A 22,290-nucleotide genomic window follows, 5' to 3' on the forward strand; every position below is an offset into this window, starting at 1 on the left:
AAATCCGTTCAGCTACACTCAATCAGTTTCAGTCGATCCATTTCATGCTTTTTCTTCCAAGAGGGGAATTCATTGGAGGGCTGGGATGTCGAGGGACGGGTGGTGCATGTGTTGAGTCTTTGGGTCTGGCTTCTTTAGTCTGCATAACAAACACACAATGACACACACGTGTGTGTGTGTGTGTGTGTGTGTGTGTGTGTGTGTGTGTAGCTCTTGTACACCTGCTGTTAGGTGATCTGGACTGTTTCAAATCAGCTGACTGGTGCAGCTTTGAGGTGTAAACAATAGTAACGTGTGCACCTCAGCCGTGCACGAATATGTATTTGAAGAGCATGTACTGCTGGTGTCGTGGTCTCATGACCCCCCCCCCCCCCCCCCCCGTGCTTTTTCCACAACAGTGTGCCATGTGTTTCACTGCCCTCTGCCTTGTTACTGCAATTAGAGCAGGACAGGAGAGACGTGTGACTCCTGTCCCTCGCTCTTCATTCCGTCTCCTGCTCATAATGTCCCTGTTCCTGTGGTCAGAGTACTGCTCGGTGGCTCTCGGTGGGTCTCGTAGTCACGCTCTTGTCAATGTGACTTTTGTGATCAGTAACCGGATCGTAGCTCAGCTGTGCTTCAATGTGACCCGTCTGATCTGACCGTGTTTGTTCATGTTCCGTCTGTTAAACGCTGGAGAAGTGCTTTTCATTCCCCATCAATTCTACACAATGATGAACGTATTTTACTACAAATTCTTCACAATAAAAGTCACCCAAGTCACCCCATAAATAGCTTTTATTTTGAAGCTGCAAAATCAGGAGATGTTGTGTTTTCAACAGGATCAATGGAGATCTGATCTCGGATTACTTTTTTTTCCCCTTCTCTCCTTACCTCCTTCCCTCTCTTACTCTCTCCCTTGTCCTCTCTCTCTATCTGTCTGTCTGTCTGTCTCTCTCCCTTGTCCTCTCTCTCTGTCTGTCTGTCTGTCTCTCTCTCTCTCGCTCTCTCCCTTGTCCTCTCTCTCTCTCTCTGTCTGTCTGTCTCTCTCTCTCTCTCTCTTTCTGTCTGTCTGTCTCTCTCTCTCTCTCTCTTTCTGTCTGTCTGCCTCTCTCTCTCTCTCTCTCTCTCTCTCTCTCTCTCTCTCTCTCTCTCTCTTTCTCTCTCTCTGTGTCTGTCTCTCTCTCACCCCCCCCCCCAGCCCGGTCTCTCTGTCAGCAGCTGACATGAAGCCTTGGGATAGCTCAAATGCCGCGCTATAGCGGCTTCACCCCCCCCCCCCCCCCCCCCCCCCCCCCCCCCACACACACACACACACACACACACACACACACACACAACACGTGTGTCCGTGTGCATGCGTTAATGTTGCGTCCACTTCTTGCACGTGTTTATTCTGTAGAGGTTGAACTGCAGCGTGGGACTAACCTCAGACTAACCTCAGACTAACCTCAGACTAACCTCAGACTAGCCTCGTGGTTTTGTTTCAGTGCACTTGAAGGACGGATGCATTGGGACCATCAGGCTAATCAAATGATTTCATTTTAAGTTTAGTTGCTTGCCAGTAATTAGAAATATTTGATCTCTTTCATCTTATTATAGCTTCACAGGGATGTAGATGAAGACGGACCGACCGGACCGCTCCACTGTGGCTGACCTTACCACAGCCCGGTCCCTGGTCTTCTAGCGTCTCGTTTGCTCTTTTCAAATGCAAGGTTTTGCTGCTCACTCCTCTGATTCTTGTCTTTATGAACTCGTGGCACCGTGTTGTGTTGCTCCAGACTCAGAGGGACTGAGCTCGTTGCCGTCGTGGCCCCGGGGTTCTGCAGCCGCCTTTCTTTACACGAAGCGTCTCAGCAACGTGGTCCGAGTCTAAATCACTAGACTGACGCTTTGCCTGCAGTGTCCTTGACCCTCTAACCGTGCAGACAGGCCGTATACCATCGATGTTGTTGTTTTGTGTAGTGCAAATGGAAACGGATGTTGATATAATCGCACACATCCCATCGCTGTCCAAACCACATGCAACACGTAGACGAAGCCTCTTCAGTTTCTCTTGATTCACAGAACCCTCCGTTGAGCCTGATGACATCACGTACAGCTCTGACCTTTCTCGACCCCGTGTTTGTCTCCTAGCACAGAGCGCTGCGCTTGTATAAACAGCTTTGCACTTGTTCAGCGCCACGGGCAGCGAGGCATCACGACGCCAACAAAACATAACTCTGATTTGTTTGCTTGGATGAGGTCCCGCCCCTCTGGCAGCACACGCAGGTTAAAACAAAACCGACAGCTACTCAGCGTGTGACCCGCTCTGACATTTGCTCCGACATGTCAGCGAGGCCCAGCGCCATCTCACACTGCTGCTTTATTTTAGCCTCGCTCACCTGTCCGTCCTCCTGACCCGTCAGTCACGTGTGTGTGTGTGTGTGTGTGTGTGTGTGTGTGTGTGTGTGTGTGATCTGAAACAAAGAGAGACTTCCCGGTCAAATCAAAGGCGCCTTTATTCTTTTTTTTTTCACAGTGTGATTTGTTTGTAAAGACGTCTAAATGTCACGCATTCTTCTCACTTCACTTATTCATATCACAGGGCAAGACGGAACAGGAGGAAACCCAGAGCAGAGTGAACTGACAGAATGTCTCTCACCGCCCCAAACTGTGTTTTAGAAGTGTTGTCTTTCTTTGTCTTGAACGACGCAACTGTTGGACTCAAGGCCTCCTGAGATTGTCGGGCTTTTTCCTTTTGGTGCGATCCGTGTTCGTTAAACCGGTTGTTGCTTTGTAGAGCGCTTTACATGCTGGTCGCTGGTCCTTTGTGGGTGCAGTAGATTGAAAGATGCTAATCCAGGAGACGTTCCATGATTGCTATGATGATGATGATGATGATGAGTCTACAAATGCAATAAACGTCTTGTGCATTGTCCCTGTTATATAAACAATACCATAACAATGACAGGTCTTTAGGTCTACTCTAGTTGCATTTCCTGTTTTTGCAACATTGCAAAAACATGTTCAAATCTATACTGTTATGATCATTTACTGCTTTATTGTTTCATGCATGCTTTTAAATGCAACGTCTCAAACTACACATCAAAATCTGATTTTGTTTGTGCTTATTGTTGATCCGACTCTAAAGTTATTTTCATGATGCCGCATCGCTCTCTAAGCTGCAGTAACGCTGACCTCTCTCTCTCTCTCTCTCTCTCTCTCTCTCTCTCTCTCTCTCTCTCTCTCTCTCTCTCTCTCTCTCTCTCTCTCTCTCTCTCTCTCTCTTTCTCCCTCTCTCTCTCTGTCTCTCTCCTATCTCTTTCTCGCTCTCTCTCCCTCTCTCTCCCTCTCTCCCTCTCTCTCTCTCTCTCTCTCTCCCTCTCTCTCCCTCTCTCTCTCTCTCTCCGTCTCTCTCTGTCTCTCTCTCTCTCTCTCTGTCTCTCTCTCTCTCTCTCTCTCTCTCTCTCTCTCTCTCTCTCTCTCTCTCTCTCTCTCTCTCAGAGTGGTGCCATGCTGCCGGGGGGGCTGCGGATGAGAAGAAAGCATGTCGTCAGACCTCTACTGCAGAGATGATCTGGTGGAGAGGGGGTCCATCCCCCTGGACATCGACCACGTCCACATGCTGCTGCAGGGTCAGTCTCTCCACACGTACAGTGAAGACAACAGAACGGGCTTTCTGTGCTGCTTGTAGTGCTGAGCTGAGTGAAGGCCCACAGTGTTCTGCTCTCTGCTTGCCCCGGGAGACGGCTGAGGTCATGCAACTGCAAAAAAAGAGAAGCAAAGCTCCGTGTCTTGATTTCAGTGTGTTGTCCTGGTTACTGTGGCTATTAAGCCTCAGTTAGTGCCTCACTCAGCAGAGCGGTGGGACGACTCCGTCCCGGTTCACTTTTGTCCCCTTTTCTTTCCTGAGGTCGTGCTCGGTTTGATAGTGTGCTGAAACTGAAGCCTGCTTCTCAGAGAGACGCGAGTCATTTCACAAAGAGGAGATGATACTGACGCTCATTAGCTCGCTGTTTCCCACGGCGCTGCGCCGCCGTCATTTGATCCTGTCCTCCCTGCCTGTACCTATAGTGATCCCTTCTCCATATTACAAGAGTGTCACTTCATCTATACGATCAAAATCCAGTAAAAGTTGTTCTTACTAAATGATCAGTGGTGAAACTTAATCGATTTTGACGATTTTAATGTAATTATCAAATTCCACATATTAAACTTCCACATATTGTAAATTGAAAACCTTCAGGTTAGGGACTGTTGGTCACACAGATCCAGCTGTTTGAAGACGTCATTTTTTTGGACATTGAATAAACAAAATAAAGATCAAAAGCAATAAATTCAAATAGCTCTACTTTGATTTATGCCTAAATACCTGCAGAACTGATGACATCCTCATCTGCCTCAGCTGTACTTTTTTTGTGAAGTATTCAAATGTTGAGAGAGTAGGCAAAAAATAAAAAAAATTGCACGAACCCATTTCCATGTTTTCCCTCGCAGAAGTCTAGCTTCACCTCGGAGCGTTGTTCCGCCTCCTTGTGGTGTCGTGACCTGGTCGGTACCCATGGATGCCTTGGGTCAAGCGCTTTCATAGGCGAACACATGACTCCCCACACTTCAAACACAGTGTTTGTATTAACTCCCAGCTGGCACACTGTGCAGAATGGATGATGTTGGCCTGACTCGTCCACCGCAAGCCGGCTCGTTAAAAGAGACTGGGAGAGGATTGATTGGACGCTATTTAAAGTGGCAATGACGCGAGATCGTCAATAAAGAGGGTTTGCGTCAGAAGGGTTAGGGAGTACATGCGATGTGGTTTTATGATGTGATGCTCAGAACATGATTATCTGTGTCAAAGCGGATTGAAGGATTGAGAAGGTCGTCTCTGCTGCTTCTTCTTACCTCTTAAACAAACGTGATGTTTAATGGAGACTTCAGATTGTTATCAAGTGAAATCGCTCCACTAGTGATGTCATTTATCATCGCAAAGAATTACAAGTGACGCACAGTTCCCACATTCCCAAATATATGAGAAGCACAACATAACATGACAACATTTGCAGCTTTCATTGACGCAAAACTGATCCATTTTGCGTCGCCGCATCTGAGGGAACGTTAGCTAACGTGGTAAAAGACGTTTGTGTCGACCAGCTGGTGTGTTGTGATCCCAGACTGTGTATCAGAAGAGGACGTAGTCATTGTGACGTAGTCATCGTGACATAGTCATCGTGATGTAGTCACCGTGACGTAGTCATCGTGACGTCACTCACTGGTTTGTGGATGTTTTGAAGCCTCGAGTTCGGCGATTGCGTCGTCGCCATCTTGGATTACGGTCGCTGCCGTGTTGTTGTTTTTTTGCAACCAGTGAACAGGAAGTGTCCACATCTGGACTGAGGAGGAGTGACGTAGAGACGATGTATACGTCTCTGGTAGACACCTGTCAATCAGCGTGTAGCCCCGCCCCTAAAGCATCCCCTGCTTTATTGTCTGTTTGACTCTAAATGGAGCATAATGTACTAAATGAACATCATGCTGTATTGAAGAAGACTGTAAACTAGAGATTGAGACCATAAACTCATGTTTACAATGTTTACTGAGGGAATAAATCAAGAGAGAAGTAGAGTCATTTTAGACTAGACTTCTATACAACCAGAGGAGTCGCCCCCTGGTGGACACTAGAGAGAATGCAGCTTTAACACGTGAAGCATCGGCTTCACACACATCCTCCACCTCAACATCATCTCTGAGTTTCCTGATCCTAGTTACCAGTGCAGTGGGTCACATGAGGTCAGGAGCATCTTTGGGTTATTTCAGGTGAGATTTCTTTCGCAGCATCGTGACATTTTGAATTTGACCCACATTTTCCAGCTCATGAAGCATAAATTACCCAGGAGGCTGCAGGAGGACCAGCTTGTCGTGGGTCTTGTTTCAGCAGGCCTGAATCCTTTATGAGTGAGATTTGAAAGAGGTGTGGCCCAGCTGATCTCACCTGTGTCCCCGCAGGCTTTGAAATGTTTGCTGGTTAGACTGGAGTTATTCTCAAAGTAATTTCATAAATGTGTTCCTTCACGGATCTGCAACGTTTAGAGTCTGATAGATGAGAGAAGTTTGGTTTAAATTGATGCGCAGCAGAGTTTGTTTACCTGGGATTCAACATGAGTGATCCCATCATGGGTGAGTTGTTTTATCTCTCTCTGTGACTTCTTCGTACGCAACAAAACTTAACTGTAGAACTCGGTTTAAAGGCAGTCGACTGTACTGTAAACTACTGTATTATTATCAGCGTCTGTCGACCTGCAGCGATACACAAAACCTAAAGCAGTGACAGGTTGACAAGCACCGTTTGTCAGACGTTAGATAATAGAGATTCTGGCACATCACACACTGGGAAAGAGGTTCTCCTCAGAACCGTCATGTGTCCGTTTAGTCAGTGAACTCTTCTTCTTTTGTATTAAAGTTTGCTCATGGTGCCAGTGGAGGTTTGATAAGAAGAACCTGCTTTTCATACCAGGTCATGCACTTCTTCAGTCCCCCGTAGTAGTTTAGCGATGCGTTGCTGATCTAACAGGCGTGCTTGAAAACAGCTGATGGAGTCCTTGGCGTCTGTCCAGAGACGATGTATGAATAAAATCATGAAGAGAGCATCGCCCTGAAGGCAGAGCTCCGCTGTTAAGAGATAAGAGAAGTAAATAAATGTCTGCTCTCCAGGAAACACGTTCCTCAGAAAGGTCCTGCTCTGAAAGCATCTAGATGAGCATTTGGAGAGCTCCGCCATCTCGCAACGTTAACATAAGTACAACGTACGTCATGCATACGAATTGTGATTTCGGATCCCTGCTCCAACATGTAACGAGTTCTCCTTCAACCTTCCACTTCGTTTCATAGAAATCGGACAAACAAACAGACGGATAACTCGAGGCTTTGCAGTTGTCATGTTTTTCTCATTAGCTGGCTGGAAAACAGGCTAATTCAATATATTAAGCAACACTGCTAATACACGACCATGCTGTATTTGGACTAGTAAATCTGCTGCGTCAGCAAAACTGTAAAGGTTAACCGGACAGGTACTAGTTAAGCTGGCGGTCTGTTGTCTACCGAACGAGGTTAGCTCGCTAACACGCTAGCAGAAGACCTATCGATTCTCTGTTGAAGGAACCACGAGATGGAGTGACGTCATTGTCTTCACCCGGCTCAGTTGGCCCAATAGAGACTCACATCAGAAGGCTCGATTGCTCCATGGCTGTCAGGTGATGTGGTGTAGAGTTGGTCCCGCCCACTTCCTCTCACCTGATCCTGAAGTGTTCTAGTCGAGATGAGCCGTGATAGTGTTGTGATGGATGTAAGTAGTGCCACAGATGCTGGACTTTACAAGTCTTTTGATGTTTTTTGAACTGGTGATACAATGAAGGAATGTCTGCTGGACATACACGATCGCTCCACGGCTACTGTTACACTCAAATGATCATTTGTACATCTAGACCACAACATTTCTTCTCTAATGAGGTGGTGTGTGTTCATGTGCTGCTTCTATAACGCGTCATTCTTTGTGTTTCTGGTGAATTGTGTTCTTGCAGGAGCAGCGTATAGATACTGAAGCGGTAGCGCTATGGAACCGACAGTCAGCCAATGGGTTTGTTTAAAATAAGCTCTCCAGTGAGCCACAGCTCTCCGGTTTCTTCCTCCTCTGAATGCTTCAAGTCAGGAACTCAAGAGAGCGTTTGTGGCGCTCGTCACCGTTTGCGGGTTTGGAGATTGCGATCGACGGTGCTCCTCATGTCAGGTCGTCAACATCTTCTCCCTTTAGTTTGATTATTATTAAAAGGTCTGCCGTCATGGGGACTCCCTGTGATTAAGATTAGACTCTTAAGTGAACTGAAGCCAAAGGCGGCCTGCTGCTGAACACATTAGAGCAGAAAATAGTCCGTAGACTGCCTGTTGATCATCTGATGAGCAGACGGCACGAAGGAGAGCTAGAGCGCAGCGTGGTGATGAGACTGGACCACTAGCCTCTGTCCACTGAACCCAGAAACCGGTTGACCAAAGTTCAACTGGATCCATGACTTCTTACATCCCATACTTGGCCCACAACAGAAGAGTTGCACCAATTAGAGGCTTCTCAAGGCTTTCTGTACATTTTTTGGAGGTACTTTTGTTCTGACTGAGACGCTCGTTCGAGTCAGGAAGTTAGATTTCTTTGAGCGCGATGGAGAACGAGGACTGGACCATATGTGAGACTCTCCACGCTGTCAGTGACCTGAATGACTTCATTGAGCTTCACGATGGTGAGTGGCGACTCACCGACGCTGTTGTTACTGACGCTGGTCTCCTTTCTGGAGCTCGTCTCACATCATTGTAACACAGGTTTTTGTCATTCATGCACATTTTGTATATTACAGTTTCTCTTAAGGGAAATCAACATCTTAATCTAGAAGTTTAAGAGTGCAGATGTCCGCCAGGTGACCACTGCTGTAACGTTTGATTGACTGCCTCTCCCTCAGTCTAGACCACATGTGTATCAGACTTGTTGTTCACTCGCTTGTCTCAGATGTGTGCACTGGTTCCGTCTTACGGTGTAACCACGCCTTGAGGTTGACATCCAATAAAAAGGAAGCGGCTGTGAGGCGGCGATGCGCCCAGCTGTGTGTGTGTGTGTGTGTGTGTGTGTGTGTGTGTGTGTGTGTAGTTCCGTTAGCTGTTAGCTAATAGCAAAACACACCGTGCAAAGCGATGAAAGTGAGCACGGTGTGTGAGACCGGTTGAGAGCATAGTGAGTGAGTGAGTTGGCGGTCAGCAATCGATCAATGGCGGAATCAAACGGGCAATAAAAAGGGTTTGAGTCGCTGCAACCGCAAGAGCAACGCAGCCAGAAACAAGCACCCACAGTGTCACGCAGTTTGGGTGCAGCAGTATGTAAGGTTAGCCGTGGACAGACGAAGAGACGCACGCGCACATCAACTCACGCAGACGGGCGCCTGATCTCCTCGCGGTGATAATGAAAATGATGGACTTTCCGTTCAATAAACTGACACAGATGTGCCGGTAGCAGCTCTGAAGAGGCCGGTGGTTCCACCAGTGTGTATGAAGTGTCTTCTTCTAACACATGGACTTAAAGGGAAGGTGGACATGGAGCTTCTCCACGTCACACTGCCTTCCAGATATATTTAAAATCTATTTTTAAGGGCTTTAAATGGTGGTGTATTAATGTCAGCTGACAGCAACTTATTAAAAAAACCCAAATACTACTTTGAACCCCATCCAAAAAAAAAAAAAAAGATCATTTGAGGGGAAGATGCTTACGGCTGTTTTTGTGCTGGATTATTTTCCGTGGCTTACTTTCAGTATTGCGCTGAGGCTCTCTGCTTGTTCAGGCAGCATGCGGACCACATACCTCTGTGTGTGTGTGTGTGTGTGTGTGTGTGTGTGTGTGTGTGTGTGTGTGTGTGTGTGTGTGATTATCATGCCCACAGGTTTTCCACGCCGATTGGCCAAAACCTGTGGGAGTCTGCTCCAGTAATCACCCACCTTTAGAAGGCAAAGTGATTAGAGTTGTAAACACCGGGATCATCTCTCAATAGGTGTACAAAGCTCTGTGACTGCCTGATGTTTAACTAACATGATGCACGGTGAGCTACTGAACTATTCAGGCCTTTTATTCTGCTCGTCTAGAACTAACCTGGATGCTCAGTTGTCTTCAGAGGACGCGTGTTTAAGGGTCACATGGAGCCATGAGCGCACGTTGAGTTTGCAGAACGACGTGTAAAGCTGGGTGCTTTCTGTCACATTTCAGTTACAGTTGAGGGTGACTAGGTTTACCTGCACCAAATATTTAGAAAATATATTCCTACAAAGCTGTTTGATGCAGCTGTGCGTATCACGTAAAACGACCCCGTGCATCATCTTCACCACCAGTGAATTCCACGACGACGTCATTCTGGTCTGCGTTTGACGGGTCGATGTCTTAACGCGTCACAGTGTGGAGGACGTGTGAACTTCCTCTTTCATTCCTTCAAACACCTTCTCTAAAAGGTCGGCGTTGAGATATGTGTTCATATCCAAAAACCTGCTGGCGTCCTCCATGGTGTTTCAAAGTAGGGGTGTTGTTTTGTGTTCAAGGCACAGAGCTGCTCGTCAACAGGAGAGAGGCCGTGTGTCACAAAGACAACAGTGAGCTGAACACATGTCCACAGAATGCTCCTAAAAGCTGAACAATATCGGCGTATCCAACGTGTCTTATAATCAGAAAATGCTCCCACATCACGTCACGATCGGCATGTTGTCGTATGGCTCAGTGAGATAAACAGCAATCTAGGAACTCTACACTCTACAGTTGCACTCAACATAAATGATCCACGACCTTAATACCTGAATGTGCACTACTTATGTGGTTCGCTGTTGTGATGTGACCATAGAAGTGAAACTTAACGTTGTGTGTTTGTTTTTGTTCAACAGTGGAACAGGAACAGATCCAGAAGAAGACCTTCACCAACTGGGTCAACGCTCAGCTGGCAAAGGTGAGCCGTGTGTTTTAATGTTCTTTTATATTGTCATATCTTCATCCTTTCGTCATTGTTGTGTTTTTGTATAATCTCTGAAGATGTCCGTAGTTCACTGTATCTCTGGACTGTTTGTGTGATGTTGTTCATGCAATATCAAGTAAAAACACGACCGCATCCTTCTATCACCATCAGAGGAGGACCAGTCAGCAGCTGGTGTTTTACAGTGAAGTCTGACGCTTTCTCTCTCTCTCCACCTCTGATCATGAGTCAGCAGACGTCCTCTCTCTCCCTCTCTCTCTCTCTCTCTGTCTGTCTGTCTGTCTGTCTGTCTGTCTGTCTGTCTGTCTGTCTGTCTGTCTGTCTCTCTCTGTCTGTCTGTCTGACTGTCTGTCTGTCTGTCTGACTGTCTGTCTCTCTCTGTCTGTCTGTCTCTCTCTCTCTCTCTCTCTCTCTCTCTCTCTGTGTCTCTCTCTCTGTGTCTCTCTCTCTCTCTCTCTCTCTCTATGTCTCTGTCTCTCTCTCTCTGTCTCTCTCTCTCTCTGTGTCTCTCTCTGTGTCTCTCTCTCTCTCTCTCTCTCTATGTCTCTGTCTCTCTCTCTCTGTCTCTCTCTATGTCTCTGTCTCTCTCTCTCTCTCTCTCTCTCTCTGTGTCTCTCTCTGTGTCTCTCTCTGTGTCTCTCTCTCTCTCTCTCTCTCTCTATGTCTCTGTCTCTCTCTCTCTGTCTCTCTCTATGTCTCTGTCTCTCTCTCTCTCTCTCTCTCTGTGTCTCTCTCTGTGTCTCTCTCTCTCTCTCTGTCTCTCTCTCTGTCTTTCTCTCTCTCTGTGTCTCTCTCTCTGTCTCTCTCTCTCTCTCTCTCTCTCTCTCTCTCTCTCTCTCTCTCTCTCACGCTGCCGGTCAGCTGTGAGCGAGACGGTGGAGGACGGTGGAGGACGGTTGGGTTGGAGGTGGTGGAGCGTGTACGTACAGTAAATATAGCATTGAGGAGCAAAGGTTCACACAGACAGACAGACAGCGACAGACGGCCACCACCCTCCCCTTCCACCCACCAACCAGCCAACCAGCCACACCCCCTCCTCCACCCAGCTCTGGGCTCACATCTCCACCATTCGATGAACTGGATGGTGGAGATAATCGACACTCGGTTCGTCACGTTACAGAGCTCACATTGAAATAGCGCCTCGTCTCACACGTGAATAGTTTTCTCTCCATACATCGCTGACATTCATCAGGCAGTGTTAGTGAGCAATTTAAATTTCTCACCCAAATCTTTCTTTCACCATAAACACACGACTCTGTTTATGAATGACTTTGCAATGCAACTACTGCGCACACAATCTACCCTCTGGTAAAACAGATAAGTTCTTATCTGATGTTATCTTTGTTTTTAAAAGATTAAATATGGTTATTGAAGAAAGGGATCTATATATGTAGAGTGCAGGATATTGTAGATTTGAAATATAAATATGTAACACTGTAACTCAAGTCCTTTAAACGTCTCTTTGTTACTTATTGGCGTGAGTGCTGACAGCGTATAGACTTAGTGAACGGTTTCCTACCATGATCTTGTTGTTGTTGTTGTTGCTCTTGGAACCAAATAGTTTGGACTCATCCAGCGGCGTCACGGTTGGTGCAGCATCCTGGCAGAGCGACTTTGTTATTGTGTTTCAGTCCGCTTGTAAATCTACAATAATCATCTCGATCAGGAGAAGATCAACCATCTCCAAAAACAAAATCTAATTTTCTCAGAAACCAACAAGCAGCCTTGTTTTGAGCTTTAATATTTAACTGATTCTAATTGTACGTCACAAGGAGCAAGTCATCCGTTAGCTCAAGCTTGAAGCATTGAAAGACACCAGATGGTCCAGAAAAATGCTGATCAAATTCTTTAGATCAATTCTAGCCGAATGTAAAGATGTCTGCATGCTGACCTTCTGCTGTCAGCTCTCTCATGTCAACCTGAACATAATAATACAATGTGTGTGCTGTGGCAGCGGAGGCCGCCGGTCATGGTCCTGGATCTGTTCAACGATTTCCGCGACGGCTCCAAACTGTTGGACCTGCTGGAGGTGATGAGCGGCCAGCGCCTCGTGAGTTCCGCACCCTAAAAAAAAAAAACACACACCACACGAGCTTTCCCGAGAAAAATACAGCCCGACCCGTCCGGGCTGACTCTCTGGTTGTGTCTCTCGTCTCTCAGAGTCGGGAGCGAGGCCGGGGAATGTTTCAGCACAGGAGCAACATCGAGAAAGCCCTCTCCTTCCTGAAGACGAAGTCGGTGAGACTCGACCGGTTGGCAGAGGGATAGAAGCACAAACGCAGTCATTGGTCACGTATCAGCAGTTTGTTCTGTTCTCTCTCCAGATCAAACTAGTCAACATAAACATTCCTGACATCATTGACGGGAGGCCGTCCATCATCCTGGGCCTCATATGGACAATCATTCTGCAGTATCACGTGAGATTAACATTCCTTCTTCTTGTCGATTTTCCACTTTGATCGTTCTGATCTTCTCAAGTCGCCGAGATCAAACCTCCAGTATTAAAGAAGCCTTCAGTGATGTCCTGTGTTTATCACGTTCAATTAGATGTGAGTAGATTTCCTGGGATCAAACCAGATTATTGAAGCAAGGAAACCACTCGCAATGCTCCAGTGAAGCATGTATTCAAGCTTCACAACACAGGTTGTGTTATCAGGGACGTCCCTTTTCATTTGTGGGATGTTGATCTTATTGTCTGCATTAGAGGTGGTCTCCCTTCCCTTATCCTGCTTGTTGTTTTGTCCAGTTGTTTTACATCTGTTTAACTCTTACTCGTGTTGAATATAAACTGTGTTGGTGGTTTTCGTAGATCGAGGAGCTGGCCAGCAGCCTCTCCTTCAATTCCCGTCAGTCCTCCATGGAGTCCCTGGCCAGTCTGGATTCTCGCTCCACCCTGTCGAGCCGCTCGGCCGGCAGCAGCCCCGTTCCTCCCAGAGCCTCGCCTCTACACAACCGCTTCAGGGTTTCTGCCAAGAAGGCCCTGCTGCTCTGGGTCCGGGAACAGTGCCACAAGTGAGCGCCGGGTCAGCTGAGCTGGTATTAAGGGACACTTAGATGTGTCGCATCAGGTTTATTTTGGTGTCAAGGCGTACGTGTCGACTTGTCAAAGACTTGAGAAGCCTCTAATTGGTGCAACTCTTCTGTTGTGGGCCAAGTATGGGATGTAAGAAGTGATGGATCCTCACCCAGGGAACCCTCTTGTCTGGGCTAAAGACCAGAACCCGATCAGGGCTGAGCTGTGGGTTCAGACGCTGCCTGACACAATCTGTTAAATACCTTTCCTGTGACAGTACAATATATATATATATGTATATATATATATATTAATGTATTTTTCTCTTAAGAAGTCTGGATTGTTTGGGATTCACAATTTCTGAATTTGTTGAGCAACACACGTGTGAAAACCGACCCTCTGACAGACAGCATGTGCAACATGAATGACCTGTATGATGATGTACTGAAGTGATCCGCTTCCCTCAGAGCTGGCTGTTCGATCAACGTGAAAGACTTCAAAGCGAGCTGGAGGAGCGGCGTGGTCTTCCTGGCGATCCAGTACGCCCTGCGGCCCGACCTGGTGGACCTGTCCAAAGCCAGGACCAGGAGCAACAAGCAGAACCTGGAGGAGGCCTTCCGCATCGCCGAGAGGGAGCTGAGGATCCCCAGGCTGCTGGATCCCGATGGTGAGCGAATCAGGAAATATCACAGTAATATGTGTGGAATATGAATATGAGATGTAATTAGTTAAAGGAGGTAAAGTTGTGTCATGTGATGATGTAGTGTGACGCCACCCATCCATGCTTGGACTGCGGTTTTGAAGCCTAGAGTTCGACATTTTTTTAAATTTATTTTTGGAAACCAGAAGTGACACAAGAGGGCGGAGCTAAGTACAACTAAACACTGAAGAGACCTGTCAATCACCGTGTAGCCCCGCCCCTAAATCATTGTCCTCGTGTTTAATTCAAGATTTATCATCAACTGTCTTCCACAGTCAGTTTACTCCAGTCACACTCCGTTCTGCTAATTACCACCAAAGCTTTGTTTCAGTCTTTTGTTTACCTATTCCCCCCCCCCCCCCCCCCCCCCCCCCCCCCCCCCCCCCCCCCCCCGCCTTCAAGACTTTTCCTAATATGATAATATGAGTCACCAGATTTGTCACTGGCATAGTTGCCATGAGAGCCTTTGTGTGAGCGCAGCAGAGTATTGTGACGGAGCCGTGCCCAGCGAGCCTGAGGGCGAGTGGGCTGACGGTCTGCTGACTCGCTCCCTGTGTGTTTCCTGCAGACTGCTATAAAACCCTCAGCTGTTTCACTCCGCCTGCTAATTCGTTGGCAGATTTTTTTTGTTGTTGTGAGACAGAGAAGCGACGCATACTTGCAGTGTTACACTCCACCTGCAGCAGGAGTCTGAACTTGTGAGAGTAGAGTGTGAGCACTGATCATGGAGGAATGTGATGTGGATGCAGATGTGGACGTTCGAGACCCCGACGAGAAGTCCATCATGACCTACGTGGCCCAGTTCCTGCAGTACTCCAAAGACCTGCCGGCGCCAGAGGAAGACATGCAGGTCTGTACCACTGTTCAGTGTTTTAAGACGAGCAGCGAGCGATGCTAGCGGGAGACTTTCACTAGTTACTTTACTAGTTCTGACAACCAGCTCGGGTGGTTCATGACAACAAGTAGGGACCAGCGGAGCGCCGTCTGAACCCGTTCTGCTCGCTCAGCAGTGATTTGATTTGACTGATAGATCAAAAGAAGTCCAGACATCAAGATCAAAATCAGGCAAAATTTGCAAATTTATTAAATTGAATGCTCAGTATTGCTTTTATTGCTGTTTCCAAAATCAGTATTTGGGAATGAAGAAGCTGCTCATGCTCTGCAAACATCTCGTAAACACTGAGTCACTGTTCTGTTACCTCAAGTGCACTTTTTCCTGTCTTTGCTTTTCTGCAAAATTGGCCGTGAAATATGCACATACAGATGTACACTGTGTGTGTGTGTGTGTGTGTGTGTGTGTGTGTGTGTGTGTGTGTGTGTGTGTGTGTGTGTGTGTGTGTGTGAGAGAGAGAGATTGATTTCAGCCTCCTTAAATCAGTCGGCCGTAAATATTATTGGATGTTGCAATGAAACGAATCACAGCTTGCAGGGCACATTTGGTAAAACTGTTTATTGTTTGTAAAAAGTTTGTATTTCATATATTATAATATTAAGGCCCTTCATGTCTTTCCACCATCACTGTTTCTGTGGGATTTCTCTATTTTCGTGGCATTCTTTTGTTTACTGTTGCCTCCTCTCCTCTCTCCTCTCCTCTCTCCTCTCTCCTTCCTTCTCCCCCTCTAGACACAATACCTGACTCTTCCTAAAAGTCCCTCTCCTGTCAACCTGCCTGTTCACTACACTCCTGCTATTTCTGCTTCTCCTCTGCGACAGGTACACCTCACCTTTCATCCGCCTCCTCACAGAACCTCGCAGTAGACTCAGGAAGAGCTGAGGCTTAATCACAATTCAAATCTGTAACAAATAGATAAAGAAATGTATAAATAAACAATAAGTAATAACACATCCAGCCTGAGTCTACTGTGTCTCCGTCAGAGACACGCCCCCCCGTCACTGCTGATGTTTTTCTGTTCATGCATTGCTTTAATGCTTTAAAGAACTTAAAGAATTACTGCCGTGTGACACGGCGTAAATCAGCCACACCAAAACCCTCAGCTCCCACAAATAACTTTATTTATTTCATTGACGATTATATCTTGCAAAGACACGCCAGGGAAAGTTGTTTTTTTTATTGGGACGGCGCTGCAGCTATGCTTCTCTGTAAAAAAAGTCTGTCGCTGAGAGCCGAGATTCCCTTCGAGTCATATCTGGTGGTTAGGAGCGCGACCGATCACGCATAATTGAACTAGTTCTCCCTGTTTTCTGGGAGTCGATCCAAAGCCGCAGCGAGGGAGTGTCTCTCTGCCTCCCATGAGCTGAATAAAGTGCCGTTGTTCCTTCGTTCCACCGGCGTCCTGCCGCTATCGCCCGCCGCACAACTCATGACGGATGAGTCACGGCGGACGAAACACCTGAGGAGATATTAGCATGGTTTTGATGTGGCTTCTGTGGACATTTGGTGTCTTTAATCTACCAGGAAGTGTTGATTTTAGAATCTATAATAATCCTGCAGTGATTGTGCAGAATGCATTGCTTCTGCACAATCACTGCAGGATTAATTAATAAGAGAAACACATCTGCTCTGCATATAATGCACACAACTGAATTCTGAATTCTCTGTACGTTATAATCACACCACATCAAAGAATATCAACCAACATGGCTTCAGACATACCTGTTCACTGCAGAACAGGACGTGATGAGAGATAAAAACTAAACAACCCGGTTGCCAAATCCAGCCTCTGCGTGGGCTCGGTGCTCCGCTGTGCACGGGCTTGCTCGACGCTCAACACATTCACCAGCAGTTGCATGTTTTGTGTGAAGTATCTCGTAAAGTATCTCTGGTGTTAATGCCTTGTGGGAAAGCTTTTGTGCGTCTCTCTTTAGGCGTGTTGCTTGGTAAATAGAAACACTTGTATCTGAGCTGACAGAGTAGAGAACAGCTCGTTATCTCCACACTTTGTTTGATCCTGTTGATCTTTGGTTGCCACCTGTTGCCACAGCTCCTTCTACTGGTAGTGGATGTAGATAAACAGACACAGATGTGTGGAGCCATGTTTGCCTCTTTTTCACCTGTTCAACTGGACGACGTTTAGCTGTCGCTCTCCTGTATTTTGACCTCAGAGGGCAGATAAAATGCAACAATGTATACCTTTTTTTTTGGCTGGTGAAAGCACCTCAAATCCCACTCATCACGACTAATACATGTTTTAAGAAGTCAACAACTACATTTAGCCTGAAATAGTTCATCTGTCTTTGGTCAATAACGTTGTTTTTTTGGGGTTTTTTGGTCCACTTCTCCAGGCGACGCCCGCTCGAAAGGCGCAGGAAGTGACCTGCTGGCTGGTTCAGGCCTACGAAGAGCTGCTGGAGGGATGGGACTCCACCGAGGGAGAGAGCTACTCAGAGAGATACCATGTAGGTCTCCAGACAGAGCCAAGCATCGCTGCATGGTAGTCTTTGTGACTGCTGGTGCCGGAAATTTTAACTCTTCTAGTTAATCTTTGTTGTTGCATTTTACCAGATTTACTGAACAACGTCCTGCTGATTGTTGTGTCCCGCAAAGACAAAAGGATCCTTGAAATTTGAAACTTTTCCGTCCCTCAGGTATTTCAGACCTTTCTGGTGTCCTTCAATGAGCAGCGGCGTCCCATCACGCCGCTGCTGACGGCGATGAGACGGACCTCCAAACTGAGCGAGGAGCAGCGAGCTCTCAGGGAGGCGTGGGACTCCCTCACCGAGAAGGTCTGTGCCACTCAAACGTCCTGTCCCACCCAGATCTCTAAACTCCTTCATATTGGTGCATTTTTAATGTGCTTCAGTTGGTTGTATAGTTTTATTCTCCAAAATATTGAATATTTCCAATATCTTATATTACAACGAAGCAGAGTATTTATGTCCCTCTCTACTTGTTCCCGTTAAGCTCCGTGAATACAAAGTGGAGTTGGACACGAGTCTCCCGGCCCCCTTGGACACGGTGGCTCGCTGGCTGCTGAAGACGGAGAAGGCTCTGGCCGAGGAGGAGGGCGACCCGCAGGACCACGGCCGAGCCGCTGACGACGCCAGGGAGAAACAGGAGCTCCTCAAAGTGAGTAGACGTTTCACCGCGTCCACCCTCTGAAGCTTTACGACTTCAGGGAGTCAAACAAACACTAATACTGACTGAGTACGCACAGAGGATCAGGCAGAGTTCTCAACATTTAAGATATATTAATAACCAGTGTTCATGTGTTCATTCACTGCTCAAAGGTGGCAACCAGAATCACACAAACTGTGTGATTGGGGGATACTTTGGATACCCTAACCTCCTGTTAAATAAAGACCTGGATGAGCAGCCGTCATGTTCTGTATTATATTTACACATAAATGTGCATTGTAGGTCTGCCTGGAGGAGATGCCGCAGCATGTGAAGACCTTCCAGTCCTTCCAGAACTTGGATGAAGACGGAAACATGATGGTTCCTGCTGACAAGATGGACGAACTGAAGAGGAGGTGCTCATTTATCTGTGTGCATGTGTAGAATCGTGTATACTTCACGGACAGTGCTGGAATCGATTACTTTTCTTCTATTTGTAACGGTCATAAAATCCTTGTTATTACTGACACCGGTGGCCAATAAGTGAACTGCAGTCAGCGTCCAAACAGTGACGTGACATTATTATCATATATGAAGATGCTGAAATCAGAGACGCAAACTGAAGTTGAAGATTGACATTTACAACATTAAAGAAATGATTTCAAGTTAGTTTGTCATTTTGACGCCGTCTTCTCCAGGTTCACCGGCGTGAGGGTGACGGCTAAATACCACGGGATCAAGCTGGAGTACTGGGAGCAGCGCCACACCGTTTTGGATCTGTTGGGGCAGATGAGGACCAAGCTGCGGGTCTGGAAGAGACCCTACATCTCCCCGGAGGCCGTCAGGGTGTTGCTGCAAGAATGGCATGTGAGTAGAGGGTGCTTTACACATCATATGTTTTTGATTTTGTGTGGTAGTTACGACAGCGTATGAGGGCCATTGTAGGTACAAAAAAATCATAATAATATTCAGATAAATAAGTCTTTCCTCTGGTCCTACTCTCTAGACACACTTACAACCTGCAATGTCTTTGCCCCGCTAGAGCCTAGTGGTCTAAGAAAAGCAGATCTTTTTACCTCGTCATCACTGATGTTCTTCCTGCTGTGTAACGAACATGGCTGCTATGGACTTTAACTGTATTTTATTTTGAAAACAGGATCTGGTGAACACACAGGAGCTGCCGTCTTTGCTGGAAGCAGGTCTTCATAAACTGAAGCAGGTTTCTGAGAAATATTCGAGCAAATCTGCCCTCGGTAAGTTCTGACCTCGGTGACCCGGCCAGTGCCTGGATTCATTTTCTGGATCGACTGAATTTCTTCCGTTTTGTTGCTCCTCAGCTGCAGATTACCACCACGTCAGTCAGCAGGTGAAGCAGCTGGAGGAGGACACCGCCGTGGTTTTGGAAGACGTGACCAAAACCAAGAGCGCCATGGGACGCGTCCTGTCGGCCTGGGACTCCTACAGCGACTGCCTCAGCTCCCTGCAGGCTTGGCTGGAGCAGGGCTCTGCAACACACAGCCATGGCCACAGACCAGAGGTAAAGTGAACTCACGAGTATGAGACATGAAGTATTGTTCAGTTAGTAGCAGGAGAAGCACACACACTTGATTCATGATCGCTATACTCGTGCTTTTTCGTTAAGGTGACGTCAGAGTCGTTGGCTGAGTGGGGCTCCCGACAGGCCCACCTGAACGAGATGGGCAACTTCCTGATGGAGTCCACAGACCCTCAGACCAGCAAGAGCCTGGCAGAGGAGCTGCGCAGACTCAACGTGCGCTGGGCCGAGTTCGTCAAGAGGAACACATTCGTAAGTTACAGAACGAGGAAAACCTGGTCGGTGAGAAACGGCCGATGCTTTGTTGTCAATTCATTTCTTGCCATTTGACAAATCAGTTCATTTCTCTAATGTAGAAGTACTGCAGATGATATGTTTGATAAAGCATCTACCACACCATTATCTGTTTATTTAACTGTCTTTATCAGGCCTGTGGCTTTGTTCTTCAAACATGGTGACCTACTTTCTAGTTTTCATGCTGTCAAGTGACAGCAGGGATTTTGATGACTTAGTGTCTCAGACCTTTGGAATTGAAGCTATGATCGTCACATTGTTGTAATTATTCCCACGCTGTGACAATAAGTTTGAAAGTTGTACTCCACCTTCACTCTTTGTTCGTCTGCAGGCTTTTATAGTCTGGGATTACAGAGCCTTACCAAACAAAACTTCTTTGATTCCTCCAGGTGTTATAAATTCCTCAGTTACTTGAAAAAGACATTTCCTTCATTACATTACATTACAGTCATTTAACAGACGCTTTTATCCAAAGCGACTTACGATTCAGATTCTATCGCATCACATTAACTTCAGTTCAAAAACAAAGTGTTCTTCTAGAGTTCAAAGTAGCACACAGTGACGAAGTGATGAACAAATGCTTATTTTGTGGGCGAAGTATTCCTTTAACATGCTCTATGAAAAACAATATTTAAAATGGTTCTAGCTGTCCAAACACTTCTTATTGGCTCGTCTTCTAAAAGCAAGTTCTCAGTTTTTGTTGTCTGCTAATGCTGTTCGTCTGATTATTGTACTTGACTTGTAATTTACCTGATGTTTAACAGCTTTACTTGTTTGTCCTGCTTCCAGGACAGCGGGGCTGAGCCCAGTGCTGACGTCCAAACCAGATCCCAGGACCTCCAGGCTCTAATCAAAGAGGCCACTCTCGTTCTCAAAGAGCCTCTGGAGGCCATGGCAGGTCCCTTACGCACCTACAGGAAAAGAATACAGGTAGGACTAATGGATGGTTAGATACACTCTGCAGTAGAGTCATGGCTGTTCTTAAGTAATAACTGTCTTAACGTCTGACTGTCGCCCAGCAATGAGCAGATAAACATCACATGGACAGATTCAGAGCATTAGGAAAAAGCGACACAAGTCTGGTTTCTAGCTCACCACACAGCCATTTACCTTTGAAATATATCATACGACGTAAAATATAGATTTTAATAAAAGATTAAGTTAGTAAAAACGTCGAGTCCAGCAGAACTTTTTTCAATTATCATAAAATGACTAATTTTGGCCTATGATCTAAGTAAATCAATGAGACTCTTTGATAAGAGAATGTAATGATTATATGTGAAACTGCATTCTGCCCAGAACATTGTAATTTTTATAAAATAAAATATATATATATACATATATATAGATATACATCTCTCTGGAATTGACTGTTTGCTTTTTTTGTCCTTCAGTTCGTAAAGAGGAAAATAAAAGAAGTGGATCTAGAGGCTCTGGCTCCCTCCCCAGAATGCCCAGCGGATCAGTTAGAGAAACTGAAGCTTGCTGCACCTGAAGTACGAATGATTTCTTTCCCTTTCAGACTTCCTGTATTCATGTTTTTATATTTTGTTCCCCTGTTTATCACATGTTGTCCCTCAATAGTCACTGGCAGCCACCATGAGTTGAATGCACAGTATGCACTGCAAGTTCATCCAGTGATTCCCTTAATGTCACCAGGTGATGCAGACCCTGTTTGAGGCAGAACAGGTGTGTACAGAGCTGCAGCACAGTGTGTCGGGTCTGGACAGTCGCCTGGCTGAACTCCTTTACTGGGAGACTGAGGCCCGGGAGCTCTACCAGCTGCTGAGGGCCGCAGAGCGACAACAACAACAACAACATCAGCGGGGCCAGGACCCACGAGCCAGGGTAAGATGATCCACAGAATGAAAGAGGTCGATCTGCTGTGGCTGTCCATCCACATGTGTTTACTTTGAAACAATCAAAAGTGGAATTGAGGAAACGCAGATGGTTGTTTAACACCATTTATTCCTCCAGGTCCTGATCTCCCGTGGTCTGCAGCTGGAGGGTCAGGTGGTCACAGAAGAGCAGGACCTGCAGGTGATGGTAATGACGAGTCAGAAGAACTCTCCCATCCAGTACCTCCACGCCTCCGCCATGCAGAACAGAGTCCGAGCCGCTGTCGCACAGTCACAGGCCAGTTTGCTTTTTTTGTAAATTGTCTTGAGCGAGCCATTTAGTTTTGCATCTGTACTTGAGGCCGTAGGAAGGCCACAGCAG

The 22,290-nt window shown here is 46.6% G+C and overlaps 1 protein-coding gene across 1 annotated transcript; it reads left to right on the forward strand.

The window, feature by feature from the left end:
• The first annotated feature begins 3,542 nt into the window (after positions 1-3,542).
• Positions 3,543-22,227, forward strand: LOC137877933 (nesprin-2-like). Its single transcript, XM_068718122.1, has 21 exons — positions 3,543-3,596; positions 10,408-10,469; positions 12,448-12,543; positions 12,654-12,731; positions 12,818-12,910; positions 13,303-13,505; positions 13,974-14,173; positions 14,956-15,056; positions 15,830-15,919; positions 17,450-17,563; positions 17,753-17,890; positions 18,069-18,233; positions 18,525-18,637; positions 18,920-19,088; positions 19,378-19,474; positions 19,559-19,758; positions 19,864-20,028; positions 20,860-21,000; positions 21,465-21,566; positions 21,730-21,918; positions 22,048-22,227. The coding sequence occupies exons 1-21, from the start codon at positions 3,584-3,586 to the stop codon at positions 22,225-22,227; spliced, it is 2,709 nt and encodes a 902-aa protein (XP_068574223.1). The 5' UTR covers positions 3,543-3,583.
• Positions 22,228-22,290: the final 63 nt, after the last annotated feature.

Source organism: Cebidichthys violaceus, unplaced genomic scaffold (assembly GCF_023349555.1).
Source record: "Cebidichthys violaceus isolate CVI_PGR_0920_01 unplaced genomic scaffold, fCebVio1.0.p SCAF_22, whole genome shotgun sequence".
Lineage (NCBI taxonomy): Eukaryota > Metazoa > Chordata > Actinopteri > Perciformes > Stichaeidae > Cebidichthys > Cebidichthys violaceus.

Bases quoted from the DNA above. Each gene is read 5' to 3' on its own strand.
- LOC137877933 (XM_068718122.1), top strand. The intron at 10,470-12,447 runs GTGAGCCGTGTG...GTGCTGTGGCAG, and splicing joins TCAACGCTCAGCTGGCAAAG to CGGAGGCCGCCGGTCATGGT. The intron at 13,506-13,973 runs GTGAGCGCCGGG...CGCTTCCCTCAG, and splicing joins GTCCGGGAACAGTGCCACAA to AGCTGGCTGTTCGATCAACG.